Here is a 25488-nt window from a genome sequence, read left to right as displayed (position 1 = left end):
TGTTAAAAATCAAACCTTTTCCACAGTATTTCAAAATAATCTCTCTTGCTTTTGGAACAATAGTATTAATTGATGTAGGGATTTATTCCCTAAAGTAAGCTGTATCTTAGGTGAGCTTTTTTACCCATCACAGTCACTCACCTTGGGAACAATTAAGATTGCAAAAAATAGGGGGAGCTCATTATTTTCTCTACTTCAATTCAGTAAGAACCGTTTATGCTATAGTAATCAGATTTTTATTACAACAACCACCACAAAGAGAATAATAAAAGCTAACGTGTTGAATGCTCACTAGAATGACAAGCAAATATTAACTCATTTAGTCTTGACAACAACCAGCAGATAGTGTCATCGTCCCCATTTTACAGAAGAGAAAGCTTAGACATGGAGAAGTTAAGGAACTTGTCCAAGTGATAGAATTGGGATACAAATCCAGCCCAAGTTCTATTTACATGCAACATATCTTAAATAAATTTCCCCTAAATAAAAATCTTCTGGGCTTGCCATAGATACAATTTGAAAATTCAACAGTGACAATAGAGTAATAGCAGCCAATGGGCATCTCAGATGTTTTGTTTCTTTTTAAAGGAGACAGTTGTGGAATATGTGATTGCAGTCTCCATACTGCCAGAGCCAAAGTCTTTGGAATCCAGTCTAGGAGATCATGAAGATGAGTTCAGTCCATTTTCTAAGATGTATGGAGTCAGGATCCTTAAGAAGAAGGGATTTCCATAAAAGGCCATTCTAGAATGATTGGCCATCTGCAATCCCATTGAACACACATGGTGATCCCTCCCCTCACCCCAATAATAATTTCTCAACTCCACTTTGGGATTCACTATGACAGTCAAAAAGTCCACAGGCAAAACATGCAGCAATAATTTTCCCTTCACACAGAGAACTCTCAATCCCCTAGATTCTTCAAAAAGCTTGTGCCTCATCCCAACAGGCTTCATCCTTCCGCAAACTTTAGTGTGACCCTGCTAGGCCAGGAGAAAACCAGTGGAATGATGGAACTTAACACCTGAGAGAAACCTTAGAGATCTTTTAGTCCAGCATCTTTATCTTACTGATAACGAAACTGAAGTCCAAAGAAATTAGCAGCCAGACAGCTCTTCAGTAGCACAACTGGGACCAGACCCCTTGTCTTCTGACTCCCAGTGCCCTTTGCCTTGGGACAAACTATCACTCTGAGACCTTCATATTGACCCAAAGATATTCCCTGGTTAATTCATGAAAGAATGAAATTAATAAATTCTGCAACAGTTCACCCAAAGAGGCAATACCAATTCTTTTGATGTATTATAGGGTGTTTTTTTCTATTTGCAATTTCTAACTACGCAAAACAAGTGGCCCACTGGCTAAAAATTCTCAGAGGCTTCATGTTATTCGAAGACCTTCATTGGAATTGGATATGAAAACATAGAATTTGTCTCAATTATGCTATTAATATAGCCTCCGATGTGCCTAATTTACTTCTGGGAATATTTACATGGTGCCAGGATCTTAGAGTAACTAGAGTAGCCAGACAGTAACTGGCTAACCTTAGGTTGTTTTTTGCTTGCCCTGCAATTTTAAAACAAAATAAATTTTTTTTTCTTTTTTTTAAGATTTTATTTTTTCCTTTTTCTCCCCAAAGCCCCCCGGTACATAGTTGTGTATTCTTCGCTGTGGGTTCCTCTAGTTGTGGCATGTGGGACGCTGCCTCAGCGTGGTCTGACGAGCAGTGCCATGTCCGCGCCCAGGATTCGAACCGACGAAACACTGGGCTGCCTGCAGTGGAGCGCGCGAACTTAACCACTCGGCCACGGGGCCAGCCCCCAAAAAAACAAAATAAATTTTTAAAAAATTAAGATGAGATATTAAATTAAAAATCTCATGATGGCCAAATATTAAAACATGTATGCACAGACATATGCTATAGTAGCTTAGGGGCCATAAATTTCAATATCTTTTTTCTTTTTGGACATTTTTCCTCTCAAGGAAAAGACATAGCACAGAAAATTTTGTCCCACTGGACATATGTCTAGATTAGATTAGTATTTCCACATGATAACTGCTGGTGGTTCTGAGTTTTAGTTGGTCTGAAAGGTTAGGAATCCCACATAATGAAAATTATTTGGGAAAAAATGTCTAATTATATTCCCTGGTGAATACAAGAGCTACCCTCCTCCAAACCCCGAGAAACCATCTTAAGTATACAATACAAAAGAAAATTATATTCTAGGTAGGGATCAGATTGAGACTGAGGTGTCTATATTGATAATTCCAAGCAAGTCAAGTAGTTAACAATCCAAAAGTAGAATGACCTACATTAATTTTTTATACATGTAGGAAGATCCTTAAAATGGAAACTGAGCAGCCTGGGGAAAAAGCATAAAACGCTAAGAGAAGAATACACTAAAATATATGTGTAAACAAATATTTAATAATATTGGAATATGGAATAAAGTTTAAATTATGAAGTTAATTTTCAAACCTCACTTCAAAATTGATTTAGTCTAAAATTTTTGTCTTTATTTAAATTTCTTAGCAAAGCTTATTAACAAGACAGTCATATTACTTTTATTTCATCAAGATAAACAAGTCACTGAATACTTAACATTAAATTTACAAACATCACCCCCACTAATGACCTGTATTTGCCTCTCCTACACAAAAAAGGTGGAGAGAACCATTTCAACAAATTAAAATTTTCTTAATTTGGTGCTAATAATATAAATAAATATATTTTCTATATAAAACCATGACAATGGTCTGAAACTTTTTCTAAATAAATAATGTCTAGAAATCATATTAATTCCCTTAAAATACAAATTTATAGTTTTTCAAAAGTGATCATCACAGTTCAAGTAGGTTTATTCTGTCAATTCAATCTCACCTCATTACCAAAATGCTCATGGGAAAAGCAACACTCAGTCAATTACTTGCATATTTTGCATCATGTTAACAAATAAATATTTATTTAGTAACATTTGGATGCAGGTGGAAAATCATTATATTCTTTTCTTCATTCACAAATTTGGACAGATACAGCAAATCAATATTAAGATTTATTTTGCTTTTGTGTGTGTACACACACACACACAGCAATGGTAGGTCAACTTTTCTAACAGATATTAGAAAACCAAAATCTAGTGAAAGTTCCATGTCTTGCAAGAATGTTATTTGCTATAATCTAATTATGGGGAAAACAATCTGATAATACCTGTTTACAGTAGCCTAGCCACTTGATATCAATTACTCAATTATTAGATACTTACTGAGGCCTTCTGCAAGGCTTTGCCCTTCCTCAAAGAGATCCAATCTAATTACAGAGACGAGAAATAGACCTATGAAATTTAAACTAGCAATATTAAAACTTATGCCTATCCACATATCAATGAGAAATCAGGAGCACAGACAGTAACATGCTACAAGGAGTTTAGAGGCAAGAGCTCTCCTAGCAGACTTGGGTGGGCCCAAAGGACCACACAGGAGATGTGTTTTTGAGCTGATCTCAGTAGACGGTAGATTTGAGGCATGAAATGACTACTTTAATTGTTATGGCCTGTGCACCTGAGCAAAAATTGTTTTAAAGCATCCAGTCCTAAAGCTGGCTTCCTCCTGCTTTTCCAGAGTCATTTTATTTATACTAGTGAATCTAAAAAAGAAATAGCATCAATTCTTAAATTAATACTGCTTATAATTATTTCTGAATTGGAACTAATAACTCTAGAAACATATTTTGAGGTGAAAACATACACACGCCCATACATACAAACCTTAGATATGATCAGAAGCATCTTAGACTGTTCTCCTTAAGCCAGAATCACCAGTAATCTCTCTCTTTCTTTCTCTGAGAAATTGCATAAGTAAAAATAGGAAATAAATCCACCTCTTTGCAAAGATAATGGCTCACATTTAAAACATACCCCAAAGAATCTCTCATGAAAGACTAATGCAACCGGTTCATATCTGTAAATATAAATTGCAGAGAATGGAATCCTCAAGTGAGAAATTATTTCTTTCACGTTATCTTCTAGTTTCAGGCACCAGCTTTATATAATGATGTAAACTGCAGAAATCCCTGTTTGGTTATTTGTAAGAGCACTCTACTTTGTTGCACAGGTAAATGTGTATAGCTTTGTTAGGGAAGAGGCTATATATTTAATGTCCATTCAATGTTTTGGGAATCATCAATTGCTTGCTCTTGTTTGGTGCGGGAGTCACGTTTTGTTAAGTGCATCACAGCTGAGTTACAGAGCAGATGTGTGGTTTGTGTCTTTGTCCATATAATTTTCTGTTTAGACCAAATGAAAAATAGCTGAAAATAACATACCCTAATTTTTCCTGATGCATGCAGCTCCTCCAAAGTTTAATAGGATATGGCCGAATATTTCTTCCCTTGAGGTTTCTAACCCAAAACAAGGTAGGAGCATGTAAAATTCCTCCTGGTAGAAAATCCCACATGTTTAGGGGGAAAATCCCAGATACTATTTTTTAACACTATATAAGAACATTATCACGAATGCCGTGTCTTTGAAAGAATCATAATTTGAATATTTTTTCTAATATGAAGAGCATCCCAGAAATATTATAGTGAGAGATGTGGGAAAAAATTAGATGGCGTAGAGGTTAAAAGCACTTCGTGAAATTTACATTGAATGTCAGTCAGTCCCAAGAAAAGCCTAGAGTTCTGTTGCCATCACAGTGTGGAGTATAAAGAAGTCTTAAAAACTTGTGGGTGGCACAGGTATCCTTCCACTGTCTCCTTTTTTACTATTCTTAAGTAACTGGCTGGTAGGTCAGTTGTATTGAAGGTTGAGGAAAATACACAAAGGCAGTATTGAAACCCCTACAAGGTGTGTTTTCTTTTACTGTTGCTCCATATCGACTGACAGAAATTTGGATCTCTCTCTCTTTCTCTCACTCTCTTCCACGTCACAATATATTTTCTCTTTTGGGGCTTTCCCTCTTTTAATCCTTTATGAATTACTAACTATTTCTACCAGCATTAAGAACAACGTGCTTTCTATGTGTCCTTGGAGCAGTAATCATCTCATTAAAAGTAAATAAATAAGAGAGAGAGACTAACAGACAGCAGTGTGATTACACAAGAAGAAATAGAACTTTTAGAAACTGGGTAATAAAATTCATAAGATGCAGTGTAATGTTAAATTCACATTAATATCTAGCCTAGAGATATACATAGACATGTGTAAATAGGAGTTTATTTTAATAGAAAATTGTATCCTTTTGCCTTCTTTCTCAAAAAAAAAAAAAAAAACCGCACATCTTTGGCTTCCACCTTTCTTCGTTATATACAGGATGTTCCTTTGAAACTCTAATGAATACAGATGGAGGAGGAAATGAGCAAAAGGAGGAACCAGGAAATAGCTGCTAAGCAAAACAAAGTATATTAGCAATTTGTTGAGGAGTCAAATTGGAAGGGCTGCATTTTGAGTCCTTGATCAGAGTGATGAAATCAAGACTGTCCTAGATACATATATTACTAGCAAATAGAATTATCTTAATCATCTGCTCCAAATGAATTTCTTCAAGTTTCTGCATACGTATGTGGAAGAAGAAATACAGATCAAGCTCACCCCTATTAGTATAATTCTATGAGGATTCAGGAGAAGTTTAGTGACTTTATTCCTTGGCAAATTCAATGAGAGCATCTTCAGTGAAATGTCACTCAGTATTTCTCGTTGAATTTCATAGCTCAACAAATTATACAAGATAGGATCTAAGACTTAACACTTTTCAACAGTGAGTTTTGAGATGAACAAGATTATGCATTGTTCAGAACCTGAAACAGACCCATTTAATTGTTTTGCTGTGTTTTCTGTGTCACAGGACTAAATGCTTTCAGAAATATCTTTAGTTAATGCCAGTTGCACTTTTTTAGAATGTGGATAATGAGCTCAAATGAATTCATTTGAGAAGCAGTGCAGTTGAATAAAATGCTTGAACTTGAAATTTTAGCTAAAGGTGCACTTTCTCGCAGAGGCCAGTTCTGCGCAGCCATAATTTGTCTTGTCAACATCTGCAAAGAACATCAGGCTCTATCCTGTTTTTGCTGTTTTCACAAGCGCTTCTTCATGAATAAGTGGGAAAGAAATGGCAGGCAAACTTAGAGAGAAATGCTTGCCATTAACAAACTGACATCATCACAAAGGTAATAAATGTTGAGAAGAGGACAACATTTTTGAAAGGTAGACAGATTCAGGGTGACCCCAAGACTGAGATCCAGATGCCACTGAATGGTTGACCACGTGACTGTTCTGTGATGTCTAATCCATTCAACAAAAATAGCCTAACTTTATGTAGACAAGATGACAGTTACACAGAGAGAGTGACATGGTGAAATGAGGCAATGACATTGCCGAGTAGCTCAACAACACAACTACTATTTTAAGAGAGGGACAATAGGGAATCCTAATATCCATATTGTTACTGGAATAATCCTTGCATAACTGGATTCTTGATTTAAATGCTAATTCTTTTTGCCTCTGAAAATAAAGCTTCTAAACTTATTACTGACAATGTTAAACGATTTTCAGCCAAATACAAGACTTTGCGATTGAAACAAACTCCCAGAAACAACGGACACAAATAGTCTCTTCCTTTAGGGTTACTTTTCAAGTGGGTTGATGATAAGTTATTACAGTTTGAACGTTTCACTATTGTTTCTAATGTGCTGTTCATTCTTTTAAACCTATCCAGTTGCTCCCAAATTAGCTTTGTCAACAGTTTCTTCTGTTCAAGTTGCAAACCACAAGAGAGGTAGGAATTCTTGGATTCATACAGTGATTTCATGGTGTTATGTGTTGTGGAACATTGCACTGTATGAATCTGGAATATCTGTGCAGTGTACCCATCAGCTTATTGGTGAGGCATGTTGACTGGTACCAATCAATGCATCAGATAGTACCGAGAGTGTCATCTGTAAGAGAAATAAAAAGCTTCCCTCAGAAATTTGACCGCTGCAAATTAAAAATGCTGCAACATTTGTTTTCTGAAAGATTAATGTGTGAAGAAAACTTGTAACAGTTTAGGTTCCTGTTTAGAATATGAATGTTAGAGTATTAACATAGCTACTCATGTTCATTGAAAATAAGGAAACCCACTTACAGTGAGTTTCAAGGATGCTTTTCATGAGAACAGAATGGTGGGTCCCATGTATGGTACCCATTTGACTTTGTGACAAATAAAATACATTGGAATTTCTACTTTCAAACATTGTTCAGGATGAATTTGAGCAAATTCTAGTGAAGATCTGCACTAGGTTAGGTGTTGATTATGACCAGAAGATAATAATTTTATTGCTTTCCTTAAGTGAAAGTGAGCAGTATCTCATCTGTGACTCGTGAACGGCCCATTCCAGCTAGCATCTGTCATTCACAGAATGATGATTTTTCAGGAAACATAAAGACTTCTATTTTTATTTCACCGTTTTCCTTTAAATGTCCTATGTGACAGGTGTGTCTTGTTTTCCACCCTTGACTGTTGGGGATATGGTCATTTTTTGTTGTTGTTGTTTGGCTTTTGGTTTTTGGGTTTTTTCCATGAAGCATCTCTTACAAAGAAATATATTTATTATGGAAATCTGAGTTTAGTTGACCCATTTGGTGAAAATGACCATAATAGCTTCCCTATTCCTTATTGAATAGAGTCAAATTATTTTCCAGATTTTAATCAACATTGAATTGGTCCTTCTGTCGCATATAGAGAAAAGGAGGAAACTGGTCAGAAGATGGGAAAAGGGAAACCAACAGTACTTAAACCATGTCTGGAACTTTCCTCACAATGTGCTTTTACATATCAAAAATTGACGGTGCCTTTCTGAGGGGAGTCCAGATGGATTTGAAATTTGGGGAACTAAGTTCTTTAAGAACAGAGCAGCCACAGGTCCATAGGGTATCAAGGCTATCTGGGCATGTGTGCATATCATAAGGTGGTCACTGAGGCCATAGTAGGGATGTCGTTCCTTATCTCTGATATGCAAATCTACTTAAAGAAACCAAGGAGGTGAAGGAGAAAGGAAGAAAGAGGGACCTTCATAAGGTCTCTCTCTTTTGTGTCGTGTCCAGCACACTGGATAGACAAAAGACCTCTTGACCTGGAATTTGATCCAGCTTTATTGAATCTCTAGTTTCTTGGGGTCATAACACAAATGAGATTCCAAAAGGAAGGCAGGAAGAAACCACCTAATGAAGTAGACGTACCGTAAAAACATCCACAGCATCATCAAATGATGTGTATGGAAGAGCTTCAAAAGCTACAAAAGGTTGCAAGATGGGGTTGGGGGAGGGGCAAAGCCCAGGAAAATGCTGCAGCATCTTCATTCCCGCCGCTGGGGTGGGTGGCCTTCTGAGACATGGTGACTCTAAGGCAGTAAAGGGAAAATGCTTTCTAGAATTCTAAGTCCTTCACCTTCTGTCTGTCTGAAGTCTTTTTCCAAAACCCTTTCTTTTTGAGTGACTAAAATAAATTTTCGCCAGCTTTCCTCATTTAGCAAAAAAAAAAAAAAAAAAAAAAAAATACTTGTGTCACATTCAGAGTACTTTATCTTATATTTACATAGGTAATGTAATAATATATTTACAGGCAACATGGCAAACAGTAGAAAAGAAGACACCAAAGAGAAATTTAACCCCCTCCTCTTCTTAACATTCCTTTTCTTCCACTCTCTTTCTCTCCAACCTTTTGTTTTCCTGTAACTCCTACTTGCCCAGGTCTTTCCAAGCCAGTCTCAGTCAGAAAGAACCTTTAAACCTCAGAAGGGGATCTTTCCTGATCTAGAAAGCCGACTTTGAACTCTCCCTCTTCTAAAACACTTGTAGCTTTTATTGCTCTTAACTGGCCCGTTACTAAGTATCATGTTATCAAAACTGCTTTATATGATGTAATATATGTCATAAGTGGGATTTTGTGCCCCAGCACACTTTTGGTTGTCACAGCTTTGGGGTTGCTACTGTATCTAGTGGGTAAAGGGACGCTTCTGAATCCTACAATATACAGAACAACAAAAAATTATTTGGCCCAAGATGTCATTAGTGCCAAGGTTGAGAAACCCTGCACTAGACTCTGCAAGACTGGGCTTCATGCACGTTGTCCACTGGTACAAGCTGGTTCTCAATAAATATGTGTTGCCAATGCTTGCCATCCCACACCATGAAAATGTGTTTTAGAGACCCTGTTAGTTTTGCATACACAACAGTAATTAAAACTTGTCTGAAAAAAGTATATATAATCTACAATGCGATTTAAGATTGAAAAACTATATAATATCACAGCAATTTTTGGAAACCTGCTTATTCCTGCCTAAACTGATCTGCGTAGACGTGTAGTCGACTTTCAGTTAAAATATAGTCATGTGCCGCTTAACGACGGAGGTGCATTCTGAGAACAGCATCATCTAGTGATTTTGTCATTGTGTGACAAACATCATAGTGTGTACTTAGACGAACCTGGATGGTATAGCCTACTACACAGCTAAGCTGTATGGCACTCCTAGTTATATGGGATCACTATTGTATATGTGGTGGGTCATTGACTGAAGCATCATTATGCAGCACATGACTGTAATCACTAACTCAGTTACATCTTGTGTGACTGTTATTTTTTAAAACTCTTTAATATATAGGATATAGCCAGACTCTCTTATGGAATTCAAATGGTGGAGGAATGAATTTAAACATAACTTTCCTCCTTGTCTTTCTCTGTCTCCCAAGAGAAGGTGGCTCAGGATCACCATTGATTCAGTCTGCATTCATGTATTTACACTCAGAGTATGGCGGAGAAAATTTTTTTGAAATATACTTTTCAGATACTATAAACTCTACGAAAAAAAAAAACAAGATTAGGAAACTGGGGGATTAGTGTGTTTGGGTGCAGGGCTGTTGTTTCAGATAGAGTGGTCACAGAATTTTCTTTGAGCAAAGATGTAAAAACAAAGTGAGGAAGCAAGTCATAGGAATGTCTGGATAAGGAGTATTCCAGACATAGGTAACAGCAAGTGCAAAGGCCCTAGGGAAGAACATGGCATGTTTACAGAGCAACAGGGAGTCAAGAGGAGAGTGATAGCAATGATCCCCCGGGGGAAGCCAGGGGCCAGATCAATTGTGAATGAATGAAACTCAAACTCTGTCGTTTATTCTAAATGAGATGAGAAAGCATTAGGATTATGAGCAAAGGGCTGTCATGACGGAACTTAAGTTTTGAAAGAGTCACTCTGACTGCTGTGTGGAGAAGAGACTCTCAAGGATGTAAGCCACACGAGCAGTTTGGGGACAACAGCAATACTCCAGATGCCTTTAACTAAGGATGAGATGGCGAGAGGTGGTGAGATTTAGAATGTATTTTAAAAACACACCCAAGAGGATCTGCTGATTGACTGGTTATCAGGGATCAGAAAAAGAGAGGTGTCAAGAACAGCTGCAGGAATTTTGAGCTAAGCAATTGGAGGATTGGCGTTGTCATTTTCTGGGATAGGCTGGGCCCCTGGGTGAGTAGCGGGTTTGGCAAGGTGACCTAAGAGCTCAGTTTTGAGTATGTTCAAGTTGAAATATCTATTAAACGTCCAAATGGAGACATTGAGAATGCGGTTGGTATATCAGTCTGGGTGAAGTCTCACTAACCAACTAGGGAGTTGGTCTGGGCTGGAAATAACTATTTTGGGAAGGTCAGCAAGTAGATGGTTTCTAAAGTCATGAGGCTGGGCAAAAAGCCCTGGCTCTAGGTGAGCCTAAAGAGCAAAGAGGTCCAAGGGCTAAGCCCTGAGAAAATTGAGGCGATAGGACAAAAAGCAAAAGAGAGGAAAAAAAAGGCAATGGTGGGTGGGGAAGGAGAGAGTGATGGCCCAGAAGCCCCCTGTTTCAGGAAGGGTTGCCAGGCAGGCCTGAAGGCCCTGTTGAGGTTTACAGTTATGAACTTAAAGTGAGATTTGTTTCAAAATGATTGGAGAAAAACTCCAGCCACATTTAGTTGCTGGGGTGTGGGCATGGGGAGGTGGAGAGTCCGATTTGACCAGGCCGAGGTTTTCCCAGGAGACTATGATTGGGGGTGGGGTTTGGGGGTAGAGAGATGAGTGTACATAAAAGGAAGTGATTATAAGGATGGACCATGGACTCTATACTTTGTAAAAAGGGAAGGGAGGAGATGGTCGGTCAGTGAATTGGAGGATCAAAGAATTATTGAGCTATTAATATCATCCCTTCAGGATCTTAATATGATAACTCAGCTCAAACTGTATCATTAATGGTCATTAATGGATTCTGTGCCTATGCAGAAAGACTAGTTATTAAAGGTGGTAAATTGACAGAATACTGAAAAATAATACAGTAGTTTAATAAGTACATTTGAAATGCCTTGCATTTATATAGTGTTCTCACGGTTTTTAAATCACTTTCAGAGATCTTTTTCTCATTTTATATTCTCAAATATATCATGGCCAGAGAAGACAGCTTTATCAGTCTCAGAAGAGTCTTAGAAGTGTTAAAAGAATCAAGTTACTGTTAGCCCACTTTCTAGATTATAGGAAATTTTAAATATCCACTTATCTTAAGAAATAAGTTTATATATTGTGCTTAACTGAGTATGATTTTAATATAATTATGTAGTTATTTACATAACTTATATTATTTAACTTTTTCCTATTGAAATTAATAAATTTGTTTTCAAAAAAGACCCAGAAACAGTTAATGTCATCACAGAAATATTTATTCTCATTAAGTCCAAAGAATAGTAGGTGACAAGTGTCACATTTGACGTGTCTGTGGAGATTCCTGGACTGGGTCTTGAAAGCGTTGAACTGGAATATCTACAGATATGTTTTTCTTTTCTTGGATGAAGCTCTGGCAGATGGAGCTCGGCATGTGGTTCTGGCCATTGGGCAGGTCTTACAGAATCCTTCAAATATCCACAAAGAAACCACGTGATGAAACTTTTCCAACATCCTTCTCTGTACTTTCCCACCTTCATGCCTTTGCACACTCGATTCCTTTCACCTGAAATGCTCATTCCCTCGTCTTTAAGAAAAAGATAATGATAAGCCCTAGATGTCCTCACGGAAGATTCAGTGTTGAGTCCAGTCTTCAGTTAGTTTTCCCTAACTCCTCTCCAGTTAAATGAATTTCTCCTTAGATCAGTTTGTGTCTCTATTTTGTTTTCTTAGGACATACTATTTTGTTTTCCAGTTACCTGAGCACATTTGTCTTGCCCACTACCCAAGCATCTTGACAACAAGGATTTCTATGTAAAGTAATTCCAAAAAGTTCCTAGGATGAATGTATGCACATAAAAGAAGCTTTTGAAAAAAGCTGGATTAACGGTATTAGGGGCACCGAGGACCGACCTAGGATGGGGAACATGAAGAAGGGCAGCCACTAGGGGCCTCTTCCAGAGAGAGAGCGCCTGAGGCCTGCGCTGTGCATGCCCCTCCTCGGGGATCCAGGCAGCTCTGAAGAAGTCCTTGGGAAGCAGTTCAATTTGGGACTTGGGTCTCCTCCCTGCCACCACTACTCTGGGGTGGCTCCAGGCCAGAAAGATTCTCCCTGTTTCAAACCCTCAACCAAGGAAGGTTCTAGAGGTCTTTTAGGTTTCCTAGGGAGTCAGAAGTGTCAGCCTAAACAAGGTGTAACTCAGGGAGATATAGTGTATTGGGGTGAAATGCTTGTTGTTTCTTAAGAGAATTTAATTTGTTCATCTGTAATTCTATTGTTTCTGTTATTATTGTTATTACTATTATTATTATATTATTATTATTAATTTGGCATGACTTAACTACTAAATTTAGCCAGGTGCTTTCTTACTCCATCACCCACGTTGAAGTCCCAAGGTCCCCTTCTTGGGGCGCTCTCCTTCCCTCTCTGCTTCCTCCCCCTCCCCGTCCCCACCTCACCCCCAGGGCGCATATACACAGTGATGCAGCTAGACTGGCTGGGGGCAGACTGGCTTGCCTTTAGGAACCTCCCCTTCTTCTTGCCTTGCTTTTAAGCATCTGGTGTCCTCAAGGTGCTGACCCTGTTCCTGGTTAATCCTCCACTCTTCACCATTTCCAGTGTCCTCCTCTGCTTCTATCCAAATTTGATTTCATTCTGTCAGGACCTGGACCTCAACTCTACTGTAGTAACTGACTCTCCAATAAATGTATCACACCATTCTGATGAATAACAGCATGTTAATTAAAAAAGGAGGGCAGGGTATATTCAACCTTTCTTATTCTTCCTATTCTTTTTGACAACACTTATTCATTCTTACTCTGGTCATCAAATCCAGTACTTCCAAAATTTTAATCTAGGCCAAAAGAGTAACTCAGCACCTCACGTAGTGCCTGGCATATGGTAGACCAACCCAATAAGATATTTATTGGATAAATGAATGATGAATGAATGGGCTCAAATAGTGACTATGTTTGGCTTCCTAGTGGGATAAAATAAAAGCCAAACATTAATGAAAGGAATATTTTTGGACAAACAAGGTTTGCAGTATCATAGTTGACCTTCTTTATAAATGTCCAGCTAGGCCTCACCCTCATATTTTGAAAAGACAAATTAGATTCTCCAGCTAGTTGCCCCTCATAATTTTTTTTCTCTCTGATTTGATCATTATTGCTACCAATGCAATCTTAGTCTTTAGGACTTCTTTTAAAAAGATTGAATTAGATTGACAACTCCTTGCTTTGGTTGGGATGCAAAAGAGAAAATCTGGCCACTCTCCACCCTTCCCCACCTGCTCTTGTGACCTTGTCTACTTCTTATCACCATCACCCTTAAGCCTCAGAGGCACCCTCAACATTTTGGGGAGTCAAAGGAAACGAGAGCTGGGTGCACCGTAGCTTCCTAACCCTTCTGTAGCAGACTTAGCTTGAAACTTGGAAGAAAAGGAAACCATAAGAGCACTTTTTTTCATCCCAATAATCTCCCTGTTTTTCGTATTTTCTCTCCCACATAAAAAACATGCAGATTTGGCCTGATGAAAGGCTTACAAAAACTGCATTATTCTCTTTGCATTTGGAAAAACAAAAATAAAGAATTATTTGGTTGTCTAGATCCCTATTAAATTTGCCATGATTTTTTTGACACCCTAAGTTACTATCTTGACATAAATGATAGTGAGACGCTAAACAATGAGCCGTGGGTGATAAACTCAGGCCCTAGATGCTCACATACTTCCCTCCCTTTTTTTAAGACTGCAAGTATGAAGACAAAATGAGGGAAGTGATGCAAACACAGTAAACTTCTCAGTGTGCAAAAATTAGACTTTTGCATCAATGGAAACTGAGCCTTCCCAAATTTGAAAAGGTGTACACCTGCAAATGCTTCTGTTCATCCTGTCTGCCAAAAATGAACAATATCCCATCATGTTCTGAATGTCCAACCTTTCTATCCCGCTTGAAACAGATGCTCCTTCCATGCCAGTCACAGACATCCGCTGTTGCCATGTGTCATGTTGAATCACATATATGTAATGCCATTCCACCATCTTTTCTCCACTCTTCATTTTATCCAAGCATGTAGTGTGCTATTATTCAGCTACTGTATACACTCTGTATACATTTCTGTTCTTCCTTGCAAGATTGTGAATGCTTCGGCCACTCCAATCGATGCAGTTATATCGATCTGCTAAATACAGTCATTTGCGTGAGCTGTAAACACAACACTAGAGGGCAGCACTGTGAGTTATGCAGGCTGGGCTACTTCAGAAATGCTTCTGCACAGCTGGACGATGAGAATGTGTGCATAGGTCAGTTCCATTATAATTTCAGCTATTGTTTTGTGCCTTTCGAGTGATGGGGAGCTATTTAGGGTGGAGAGGCTGGTGATTTGCACCATGACTGAGCAAGAATGAACTTTCTCAATGGAGAAAACATCCTTGAGGTAGACTTAAAATTTACTTGTGTTGGTTGAAATCATAGTTGGGGGATATATCTTGAATCTTTCTGTTATTGTTGCTTCAAAGATGATGAGCTGAAAAATCATGTTTAGGAAATGAAGAATTTTCTTTCTATTTTTTCTTTCTTCCTTTATTTTATTTGATTATATATATATATGTTATTTTTTTGCATGAAATCTTAAAACCTGGTCATTTCAACCTGACCTTTAAGCCTTATGTTTTACATTCAACTTTCAAAATGTAAACTCACTGTGTGGGATTTGACTATAGATATGAGAAATTAGCATACGAACTCTTGCACATAATCCGTAATCAACAAATATTGACTTATTAAAAATACTACCATTTGGAATTGAAAGCCACTAGCACCCGGTGATGTAGTAGGTTTGCCTGAATTTCCACCTGTAGTAATGAAATTCTGTTTCCTGAATTTTTCTTATAGCCCCCCAAAAGAGAAACAATTTCTCAAAACTGTTCTCAGCAATTAATTCTTTTAGCCTCCAAGGTTCATGAGCCCTGGGAAACTGGGTCCATGGGATTGCCTTGAGCACTCTCCTCATCCCCCGAGACTACTGCTCATATGTACCAGAGAGAACCAGGAGCCCTTCCCATCCAAAAAGGCTTCTCCTACCTGTCTTTAAGAACGGGGATCCTGTCTTTAAGAAGGAAGCTGATGGAAAAATAAGAAACAATAAATGGAATTTCACTTCCTAATTTACTTTGAAGAATTGCATTTATTTGAAATCATGAAGGATACCTGTGTATCTGTTATCAAATCAATAGGTAACTGTATAGGCAACCAATTTCAAAGGTAGAATTTTTCACATACAGATTCATTTAAATAGAATACACAAGCTGAAAAGTGACAGGTGATCTTTTCAACAAAAAAGGAATCCAATTAATCTGCAATTCTGGGATCATTGTTCTCTGATTAGATTATCAAGGTCACAGAGGTACTCACCAAGTGTCACATAAAGTAGCCGCACAAGCTGTTTTGAATTCAATTGGGCCATGTATACATAATCCTGTTTCTGTCTACCATATGTTCTATTTTTCAAAGTGCTTCCTTATTTATAATTTGTGAATTAGTGGAGAAATCACTGGACTTAGAGGCCGGAGAGCTGGGTTCAAGTCCCAGTTTGGTATGTAATAGCTGTGGGCCTTAGGTAAGTGATTTGAGCCTCCTGGTCAAACTGGGATCCTATGGGATGCACAGGAAACACTTGGTAAACTGTAAACTGACTTGCAAATATGTTTTGTTTTTACTTAATCCTCATTAACACAACTGTGGGGTAAGTATTCTACTGATAATTTCCCCTCTTTTCTAGTTGTGAAAAGTAAGGCAAATTGACCCAAGTCACACAGCTTTAGCAAAGAGTTTCCTGACTTCAAAGCTTGTACATTGTCTCACAACCACCTTGACACAGTCAACAAAGCTAAGCTTGTCAGACTTTTCACTCCCGGTGTGCTTTTTGGATGACAGTAGCAATTCCACTATGAGTCTGTGAACAGAAGAAGTTCAATTGCCTTGATAACACTCAGTTACAAAGATTGCAGGATATTAATAAAAACCAAAAGACATGTGGCTGTTTGAATTTTGAATGCAGAGTTACATTTTGCTGAATGTCATTTGTAAAAATATATAAATGTCATATAAATGTAAATATGGAAACAGGAGAGAAAAGGTAAAATAAATAGGAACACAGGAATAAAAGTATCCTTTTTACAAAATACATAAGATTAAATTAAAGTGTTTTACAATATAAATTTCATATTATTTTAAATAAATCAAAGAAAAAGACCTTAAAAGAAAAGATTTTATTCCATAAAACTTCTCTTGGCAGGTAACGACAATATCCCAATATGTTTTACTCAGAGAATTCTATTCTCATGAAGTTTGACCTTTTCCAGTCCTTAAGTAATCTATGAACCACTACACTTTCTGTCCAGTTCTAAGAGATATGGACCTGTTGTAAACCCATATTTGGTTATCCACAGACAAGAAGATGTCTCATTCAGCTTTTGTCTTTTAAATCACATAAATTACAAATGAAATATGGAAGGTTTAATAGACATTTTTGTATTCATTTCTACTTAAAAAAATCAAGAGCGATTGTTTTCTCCATTTCTAGAAAGTTTGTTAATTAAAGTTATAACTCTTTGGGGAATTTTATTTTATTGCAGCAAACATATTTCTATTTAGTATTTTATACTCTTCCAACCGAGTGAAGTAATTGGTAAGCACAAAGATGAGAATTTTTAGGGACCATTAAAATTAGCTACAGTATCCTGCCACGTATGAAAATTCCTTAAATTCTTGCCCTTTTCCTGAGGGGTAAAATTGTTTTTAAAGAATGAACCGAAAAATTCAGCTAACTGATAGATGCTATGATCTATCTTTTGTCTTTAGTCTATACGTGCATACAATGAATCAGTAACAGTTTTCTGGAAGAGCTTTAGATTCTGCTTTTCCCACTTGACGGGCAAGGGCAGAGATATCAAAGCTGCCTGCACACCAGGCCAAGGCTGGAGTTTGCTCTCTCAGGGCCATTGGAAGCCTGTGGCTCCATTGCCAAGGTTTGCCCTAGGAGCCAGCATGAACCTTTTCACTATTTTTCACATTTAGACTCCCCAAAGGGCTTGAGGCAGGACTGAGAATTAAATTTGAGAGGTTACACCACAAGTAATTGAGAGTTAATTTTAATATCATTTTGTATAGAAAATACTAATAAAAATGAATGGATATATACCCAATTCACTTTTACAGAATTAGGCACTAATCTCGAAAATTTGGACTTCAGCTAAGTCTTGTCTAAATTGAACCAAAAAAAAAGGCACTTTCCCATTTCTTTAACAATTGGCAGTGAAATCCACCACCCTGGCTGTGAGGGAATAGCCCATATCTTTGACAAAATGTAGACTCTGTGTTGAAATAGATGTCTTAGACAATTTGCATCATTTTATATTATGGCAAATATAAAATGCAGGCTATTCTATGTTGCCACAGCGATTACTGCTTTGCGATTACTGGTGAATTTACCCATTTTCATACAATTTCCTAGCACAGCCATGTCTCCAAAGATGCATGTAATTACCCTGTATGATGCAGCAATTACATGAAGACAACATCCTTGCATGCGTCTGTTTCATGTAAACTCGGGCATTAAGCAGGAAGCTAGAGGATACGTGGTTCATGACCTTGAGTAATCACTGCTAATAACCCCTAGTAACGAGCTTGACATCAGAATGAAACTCAGGGCTCAGCAGTTGCTACTAAACATATCTCAAATTATGATGCACTGTTTTTTTATTCCCTTTGAAACCCAAGATTAGGTAATCAGAGATACTTTATATAGAGCAAAGCAAATACAAGACATTTTTAATACCTATAAATCAATTGTAGCAGAACTTTTTAATCAAACTTCCAAAAGCATTTCGTGTCGTTTTTTAGTCTCACAGTTCTTTTTCTTCCCAATGCCATGGAATAAATATAATTCTCCAAGGCCATCCTCACCACCCTAACGTCTGCCATTGACCACAGTCCCGTCAATAAGATTTTTCTAAAAACTCCTTGTATGTCGGGTGGTGTGTAGACCACACCCTTCCTTATCACTAAGCCAGCCAAGCAGGGAGCATTTTAGAGTTTATTTAGTTTTATTTTTACCTGTATATATCGCTATTAGTCATAAATCTTGGTTTCATAAGAATGTTGAAGTCAAAAAATGACTTAATCAGCATGAAATAAATAATTCTAATTTTTTGGAAGAAATTGTCTAATTAGTCCCTATGACAAAAACAGCGTCAAACCTCTGGGGATCTCTCTATAACCTTAAACCCTGCCTCTCCATTGCCAATCTAAAATGCTCAACTTGATGCTATTAAACCAAAGTTCTCAGGGCTTCTCTTGGTTGATTGATCGGTATGATTTTTTTTGTTTGTTTTTTAACAAGAAAACCTCTTTATGGGACCATTTAAAATAAAGGAAACTGAGAGACAGAGAGGCGCTGTAACTTGCCCGAGATTGTATAGTGGGGTAACAAGGAGAGAAACAGACCCACAAATTCCAAAAGCTGCAAAGTAGTTGTTGTTACCTTTTGAGCAAATGGAAGCCTAAGGAATTCCTTTTTCTGGTTCAGTCTTTGAGCAAACTAGAGCTTCAGAAGAAAAATATTCTGTATAAGAATGTGTGAGGACTCAAGAAAATATTCTATTTACTCTTTGTTACATAAAATTGTATTGTCCTGCCAGCAGACATTATAATGAAAAATATGTCTCAAATTATGTCTATGTTGAAATTACGATTACAAAATTTATTTTTCTTTCATGATTGGTAATCTAGGCTGCATAAAAGCTGTACTAACATGGCAGCAGATACACCAGCTAAAGGCTCATCACAAAATAGTATTTATATAAATAAGTTAAGGTGCTGTCCCAAATCGTAAAGTAAAATTGCCTTTGAATGAACAAAGTGCATTCATATTGCACTTTAAAAATATTCAGCGGTTCTCAAATATTGAGTATAACAGATAAGCCCATTTGAATAATTTAAAACAGATTTTACACTGATGCCATATTGATTTATCCTTAATATACAAACTTCTCATGGTGTTCATTAAACCATCTAAAAACGCCCTAACAAATGGAATCTCCATTATGATCTGTTAGCAGTGAAGAGCATGGTATCTTATTTCCTTGGAAGTTTTCAGTTGATTTCCTCCCATATCATAAAATGATATCATGGAAGGCTGAGCAAATAAATAAATGGACCTGAAATAGCCGTATTTGCCAAAGCGTTTCATTAGTGGACATCTTTCTTTAAGTAAGTGATACGTTTATGTAAGTGATGCTCCTGTGTTGATAATCTATTAGCCACGCGGTCTTGTCTCCAGCCTGTGTGTTGTCTTGTTTCTACAGAGTGTTATTGTAACCCTTTGGGCTCAGTCCATGATCGTTGTAATGGCTCAGGATTTTGTGAGTGTAAGACTGGAACGACAGGGCCTAAGTGTGATGAGTGTCTGCCGGGAAATTCCTGGCACTACGGCTGTCAACGTAAGTAACTCTGGGAGCTGCCCTCTGCCTGCTGCAGCATGGCTGATTCTGCTTGTCTAGGCCAGTGCGTACAGCTTCTCAGAGCAGAAAAAGACCTAAACCGCTGACAAGCTTTAAAAGCTACTTAATGCCCCAGCCTATGTATAGGAGAGAGGGCAATCCATCAGCTGTCCAGCTGGCTTCTTTGAAGCCCATCTTCGTCCCCTGTGATGGCTGGAGCAACTTATGTTGAAATATTGTACGCAGATCCATGTACCTGGCCAGACCATAAATTAAGTGGCACAATAGGGACCCAGCTTGGAAATCTTCACCGCAAAATGAAGGGTGATGTGTATGTGGTTAATATATTTCTTGAACTGAAAGCTAGCCTGGAGCTCCAGAGTTCATAAATTAAATGATATCTACATAACTTATTACCACCCTTGCTATCATACCCATCGCTGAATCTTAACCAAAAACCTAAGGGTAATAAATCTAAGGGATATTTAAATTCCAGGGTAAAATAAAAGAGGAAAATCAATATTGATTTTAAGCCTCAGAGGTTAGGCACATGCAACGAGCCTTAGACGGATGTCATTTGGTTGAGCCTCATTTCTCTGAAGATTATCAGACCTTCTTAAAAGCTTGCCAAGGCAGGTGGCATGTCAGTGTATTCAGGGAACAGAAATTAAAAAATCTGAGCAGAAGCTTCCTTCTGTCATTCATAACCTTTTCTGCTTTTTAATTCTGCACTAACTTTCCATTCTCTCTATACACAGTCAGCTTACTAATATTACGGAGCCACCAGGCAAATCCTCTAGAGCGGGGCACTCCAATGGGAAATCGTGCAAGACACGTGTGTAACTTTAAGTGTTTTGTTGTCCACATTAAAAAAAGTGAAAACACATGGAAGAAGTTGATTTTAACAACTTATTTTATTTTACCCAAAATATCTAAAATATTAGCATTTCAACATACTGTTAACATCAAAATTTTGGATCTGTTTTGCATTTTTTCATACTGTCTTTGAAATCCGATGTGTGTTTTATACTTACAGAACATCTCAATTAGGACTAGCCATATTGCAAGGCTTAATAGCCACATACGTCTACCGTATTGGACAGCACAGCTCTAGAGGTTTTGCTGCTTACTTTTCACTTGAAAAAAATGTCAGCATGCAAGGACTGTCTAAAGCCAATTTCTGCCAGGGCTGTACAGAATATTTCACCTGCTACCTGTGGAATTTACAGTTATCTGGAAGCTACACTTTTACATAATGTAAAGCCAAAGTGAAATTGACTGCCATCCTAATGCCATGGGCGGCAATGAACTGTGGTGATAGGGTAAGAAATTTGGCACTGAGCAGGCCGGGATTAGAATGGGATCCAGGAGCATCTCCAACCATGCTGGAGAGGAGCATTAAAGGACAGTCAAATAGTCAGAAGTCAGGCAGCACACCTGCTCATAAGTTCTGGATAAGGTCATAGTTCAAAAAGTCTTACTTGCCATAGGTTTCCAGAAAGCACCTTAAGGGCCTGGATGCATTGGTGGATCCCAGAGATATGTAAGGAGCCTGGACGCAGAGGACAGGCATCAGTCCTGGGACATCTGAATATAGAGGCCCAGAGAAGGCCAGTAGTCAAGAGCAGAGAAGGAGGGGCAGACAGAGGAAGGGCCGAGACCAGCCCCGAGACTCAAGGGATAAGGACTTTGTAAAGAGACTTTGTAATTAAGACACACTTCTTAAAAAGAAAGTCATGCAAACTTCCTGATGCAGTAAGACCTAATGAATGAGTTCCTGGAGTGTAATCAGGGAAAGACATTGGAGAGGAAAATAAATTAATCTAGCCTTAGGGGAAATGCATCCCAAAAAGGGCCTGACTCAATTCTTCTGTGTTAATTATTGGAGTATTATAAAAAATGTCACCAAATTTTTCCTTCTGGAATTGGAAGACAGGATTTAAGTGTGGACCTACCACATGAGGTCAGTGCGATGTACAAAACCCTCTGTACCTTAGCTCCAGCACCTCGCATACTTGGTCTGTAGATCAAGAAATTACAGGAGTAAATGCTTTATTCTCTGGAGTATTTCTTGAGTACCTGCTATGAATAGGCATTAAGCTAATAGTAGAGGCTACAGGCGTGAAGAGAGAGAGCTGCCGTGAACATGTGGGCACAGAGTTCACAATCTGGAGTGAGAGGCTGACATACAACCCAACAATTATGCCAGAAGTAATTAGAACTAAGGAAGAGCTATGTACATGCTTTCAGTGAAGCCCAGATGGGAAGTACAACTTCCCAGAGAAGTGGCATTTGGCTGAGAACTGAAGGGTTAGTAGGAGCTTTCCAGGATGGACTTCTTGGGCAAAGGTGCATGAGCTAACACACTACGTTCCAGAAATGTCAAATAGTTTCGATATTACCGGAGGATAAGGGACATATGTGTGTGTGTGTGTGTGTGTGTCTGTGTGTTGGGAGGGACAGAAGATGTTGAGAAAGCAATTAGGGACCAGGTCATGTGGAATCTTGAACACCAAGCTAGAGAGTTCATTTCATCAGACAAGAGACATGGGAACCATCATACAGAAGAGCTATGGAATCCATCATATGGTTTTAAGCAGGGGAATGAAAGGATCAGATTTTGTTTTAGAAAGATTATTCTGGCTGCTCTGTACAGGAAGAACTGGAACAGAATGAGACTGAATTTGCTACATAAATTTGACATATTTCAAATACACCTTTTTTTTTTAAAGATTCACACCTGAGCTAACAACTGTTGCCAATCTTCTTTTTTTTCCTGCTTTTTTTCTCCCCAAATCTCCCCAGTACATAGTTGTATATTTTAGTTGTGGGTCCTTCTAGTTGTGGTATGTGGGATGCCACTTCAACATAGCCTGACGAGCAGTGCCATGTACCTGCCCAGGATCCAAACTGGCGAAACCCTGGGCAGCCGTAGGGGAGCGCACGAACTTAACCACTCGGCCACGGGGCAGGCCCCTCAAATACACCGTTGAGCATACAATAGTTTTATCTCACTCTGAAATCTTCTTTCCCTCCCTCAAAACCCCCACCCCCACAGGGCTGATATTCTATTAAAATATAGAAATTCTTCTGTCGGTTGGTAAATGGATAAAGATCCCTAAGTGCCTTTCCCTGGGATCTCTTAGAATGCCCCCAAGATCCAGCAACAACAGGGTGATACCTGGCCTAGCAGGGTGCCTCCAGCACCTGCTCCAGTATTATAGGAAGTATCCTTTCTAATCTGTTCATGCTTGTAGGTTGATAAATATTTATCATATCACTCCTGTGTCCACACACACATGAATGCATTTAAATATACGCCTCAATCAATCTCTCTCTTTCTCTCTCCTCCCCATCCCCCCCAACTCTGCTTACCCTAAGTTGAATCCATCCTTGGGTTGGCCACATTATCAGTGGCAGTGATATTAACCTGGCAACAAGAAACCAATACTAAGAAGAAAATCAGTGGTAGAGAGGGCTGACAATGACTTGGGAGCAATGAGCAGGGAGTAAGCAGACATTTAGGTAGGGACTGCCAGGGATGGGCTGTAGTAAGGGTCAAAATAGAGTCCTAGGCATCCAGACAAAGAGCTCTAGTCACCCCAGAAGAATGGCAAGAGAAGCAATGAGAAACTGCAGTCCAAAAGGACGTGGAGCTGGGAACAGAAAATAAAGCAAGGAATCCAGTTACCAACATTGTCACTTACATCCTATGAGTAAAACCTAGTGAGTACACACTTAGGCTCTGGAATCCTACAACCTGGGTGTAAATCCTATCTCCACCCCTTACTATCTGCAAGATTTGGAGAAAATTACTTGGACTCTCTAAGTCTAGTTTTTCATCTAAAAAGGGGTAATACTAGCACCTAACACATATGGTAATTGTGAAGATTCAAAGAAAAATAATGAATACGGACCTCATGGTACATAGTAAGCTCTCAGTTATTACTTAGTTCCAAGCACATGTTGATGCATCAAAGAACTAGGCAAGAATCCATGTTCAAAACATTGTACAATGATAGTGCAGCAAGTACAGCAAGATTGGCCACTGTTGAAGTGTCAAACTGTTGCCCTAAGTCTTCTAAAAAGCCCTTGATTAGAGACAAGCCTGATTCAAGAGACTGAAGCAAAGCTGACGCCAAAAGCAATTGAGTGGCTTCAGCTGGGGGAAATAAAGAACTCCAGGCTCATCAGTGAACTTTCTGCCTGAGGGGCCCACCAGGTGTGTGATCCATGAATGTAAGCTGGTCTCTCTGACGTAAAAGGTAAAACACTTGAAAACCATCAGAATGAATGGTCTTTAGACAGCACAGAACACGCATTTCAGGAAAGAAAGCAGAAATAAAAAGATTTCAAGGAGGTCAGGCAGAATCAAAATTAGTGTTGAGGTTACCAATTACCAAGAGAAGAATAAGACCTTGAAGGGAAAAGGGAAGATTTTTTTTTAATGCACCTCTTTGAAATCAGAAGAAGCATAAGCCATGTCCCAGAGAATAAAGCTGAACCTTCTAGAGAGAAAATAGCATTCCATGCTTCACATAAAATGTGGAGAGTTAACATTTATTGGGAAGGAATGAAACATTTGTTACCAGCACCAAGAAGACTGGACATACGGGAGATTTGAGATTTTATTAATTAATTACTTTATTTTTTTGGTTTGGAAAATGGAATGGGAATAGCCACACACAGAACCAGTGAGGCTCCTGAGGAGATGTGCTATCTTCCTGGAGGATGTATAAGATACGTTGGAATATCGTGCAGTGTTCATTAAAGTCACCAGTTATCCCAGATTTTTACCTAATTTATGTGAATACTAATGATGCTTTCAGAAGAACTGATAGTCTGAATATTTGAGTTAAAGTCAAAAGATTTGGTGACATAGTCAAATGTTATGATTTTGGAAGATAACAACATGTAGGAAATCAAGACCCAAGCATTCATAACAAGGGGAAGGCTGAGGGTCACTCATTGGACCACGGCCTCCAACATCAGACATGGGTTCTTGGAAGGGATCAGTGCTTATGTTACCAAGAACAGGAAAAATGTGTTTAGTGGGAGCCTTGATGGCCTGATCCAGAAGATTTTTAATTAAATTTGGGAGGAATGTAGAGAAAATACCCTTATACAACTGTAAAACCAGACACTGTGGCAAACCACAAAGTTAAAAAAAAGGCAACAGTTATTCTCAGGAGAAAAATAACAGAAAGTTTGGGGAACAAAACTCCATGGCTTAGATGTATCCCTTCGCAGAGAAGGCACCATAACTACATTCATTTTCTACTGCTGCTGTAGAAAATTGCCACAAACTCAGCGGCTCAAGACAACACAGATTCAGTGTCTCACATTTATGTAGGTAGAAGTCCAACAAGGGTCTCGCTGGGCTGAGATTAAGGTGTCGGCAGGGCTGGGTTCCCTTCTGGAGGGTCCAGGGGAGAGTCTGTTTTCTTGGCTTTTCCAGCTTCTAGAGACCACCTGCACTCCTTTGCTCATGGACGCCTTCCTCCACCTTCAAAGCCAGGAACTTTCCATTTCTCTGTGTCATTCTTCCATCACCAC

General features: G+C 38.5%; 1 protein-coding gene across 14 annotated transcripts in view; it reads left to right on the top strand.

Annotated features, from left to right (window-relative positions):
• The window catches only part of NTNG1 (netrin G1), a 310561-nt gene that overhangs the window by 245244 nt on the left and 39829 nt on the right, over window positions 1-25488 (top strand). For 3 of the 14 annotated variants that reach the window (XM_070608044.1, XM_070608043.1, XM_070608045.1), the window contains exons 6-8: window positions 4346-4411; window positions 6712-6771; window positions 19798-19932. The exons of 3 other annotated variants lie outside the window; for them this stretch is intronic. In XM_070608044.1, coding sequence (XP_070464145.1) covers window positions 4346-4411; window positions 6712-6771; window positions 19798-19932 — 261 coding nt within the window. Of the gene's footprint in view, window positions 1-4345; window positions 4412-6711; window positions 6772-14565; window positions 14896-19797; window positions 19933-25488 lie in introns of those variants that run through there. 8 more of the 14 variants (XM_070608041.1, XM_070608040.1, XM_070608042.1 and 5 more) reach the window with 5 other exon arrangements.

This window comes from Equus przewalskii, unplaced genomic scaffold (genome assembly GCF_037783145.1).
Source record: "Equus przewalskii isolate Varuska unplaced genomic scaffold, EquPr2 ChrUn-13, whole genome shotgun sequence".
Taxonomy (NCBI): Eukaryota; Metazoa; Chordata; class Mammalia; order Perissodactyla; family Equidae; genus Equus; species Equus przewalskii.
This window is presented reverse-complemented; position numbering and strand designations above follow the sequence as displayed.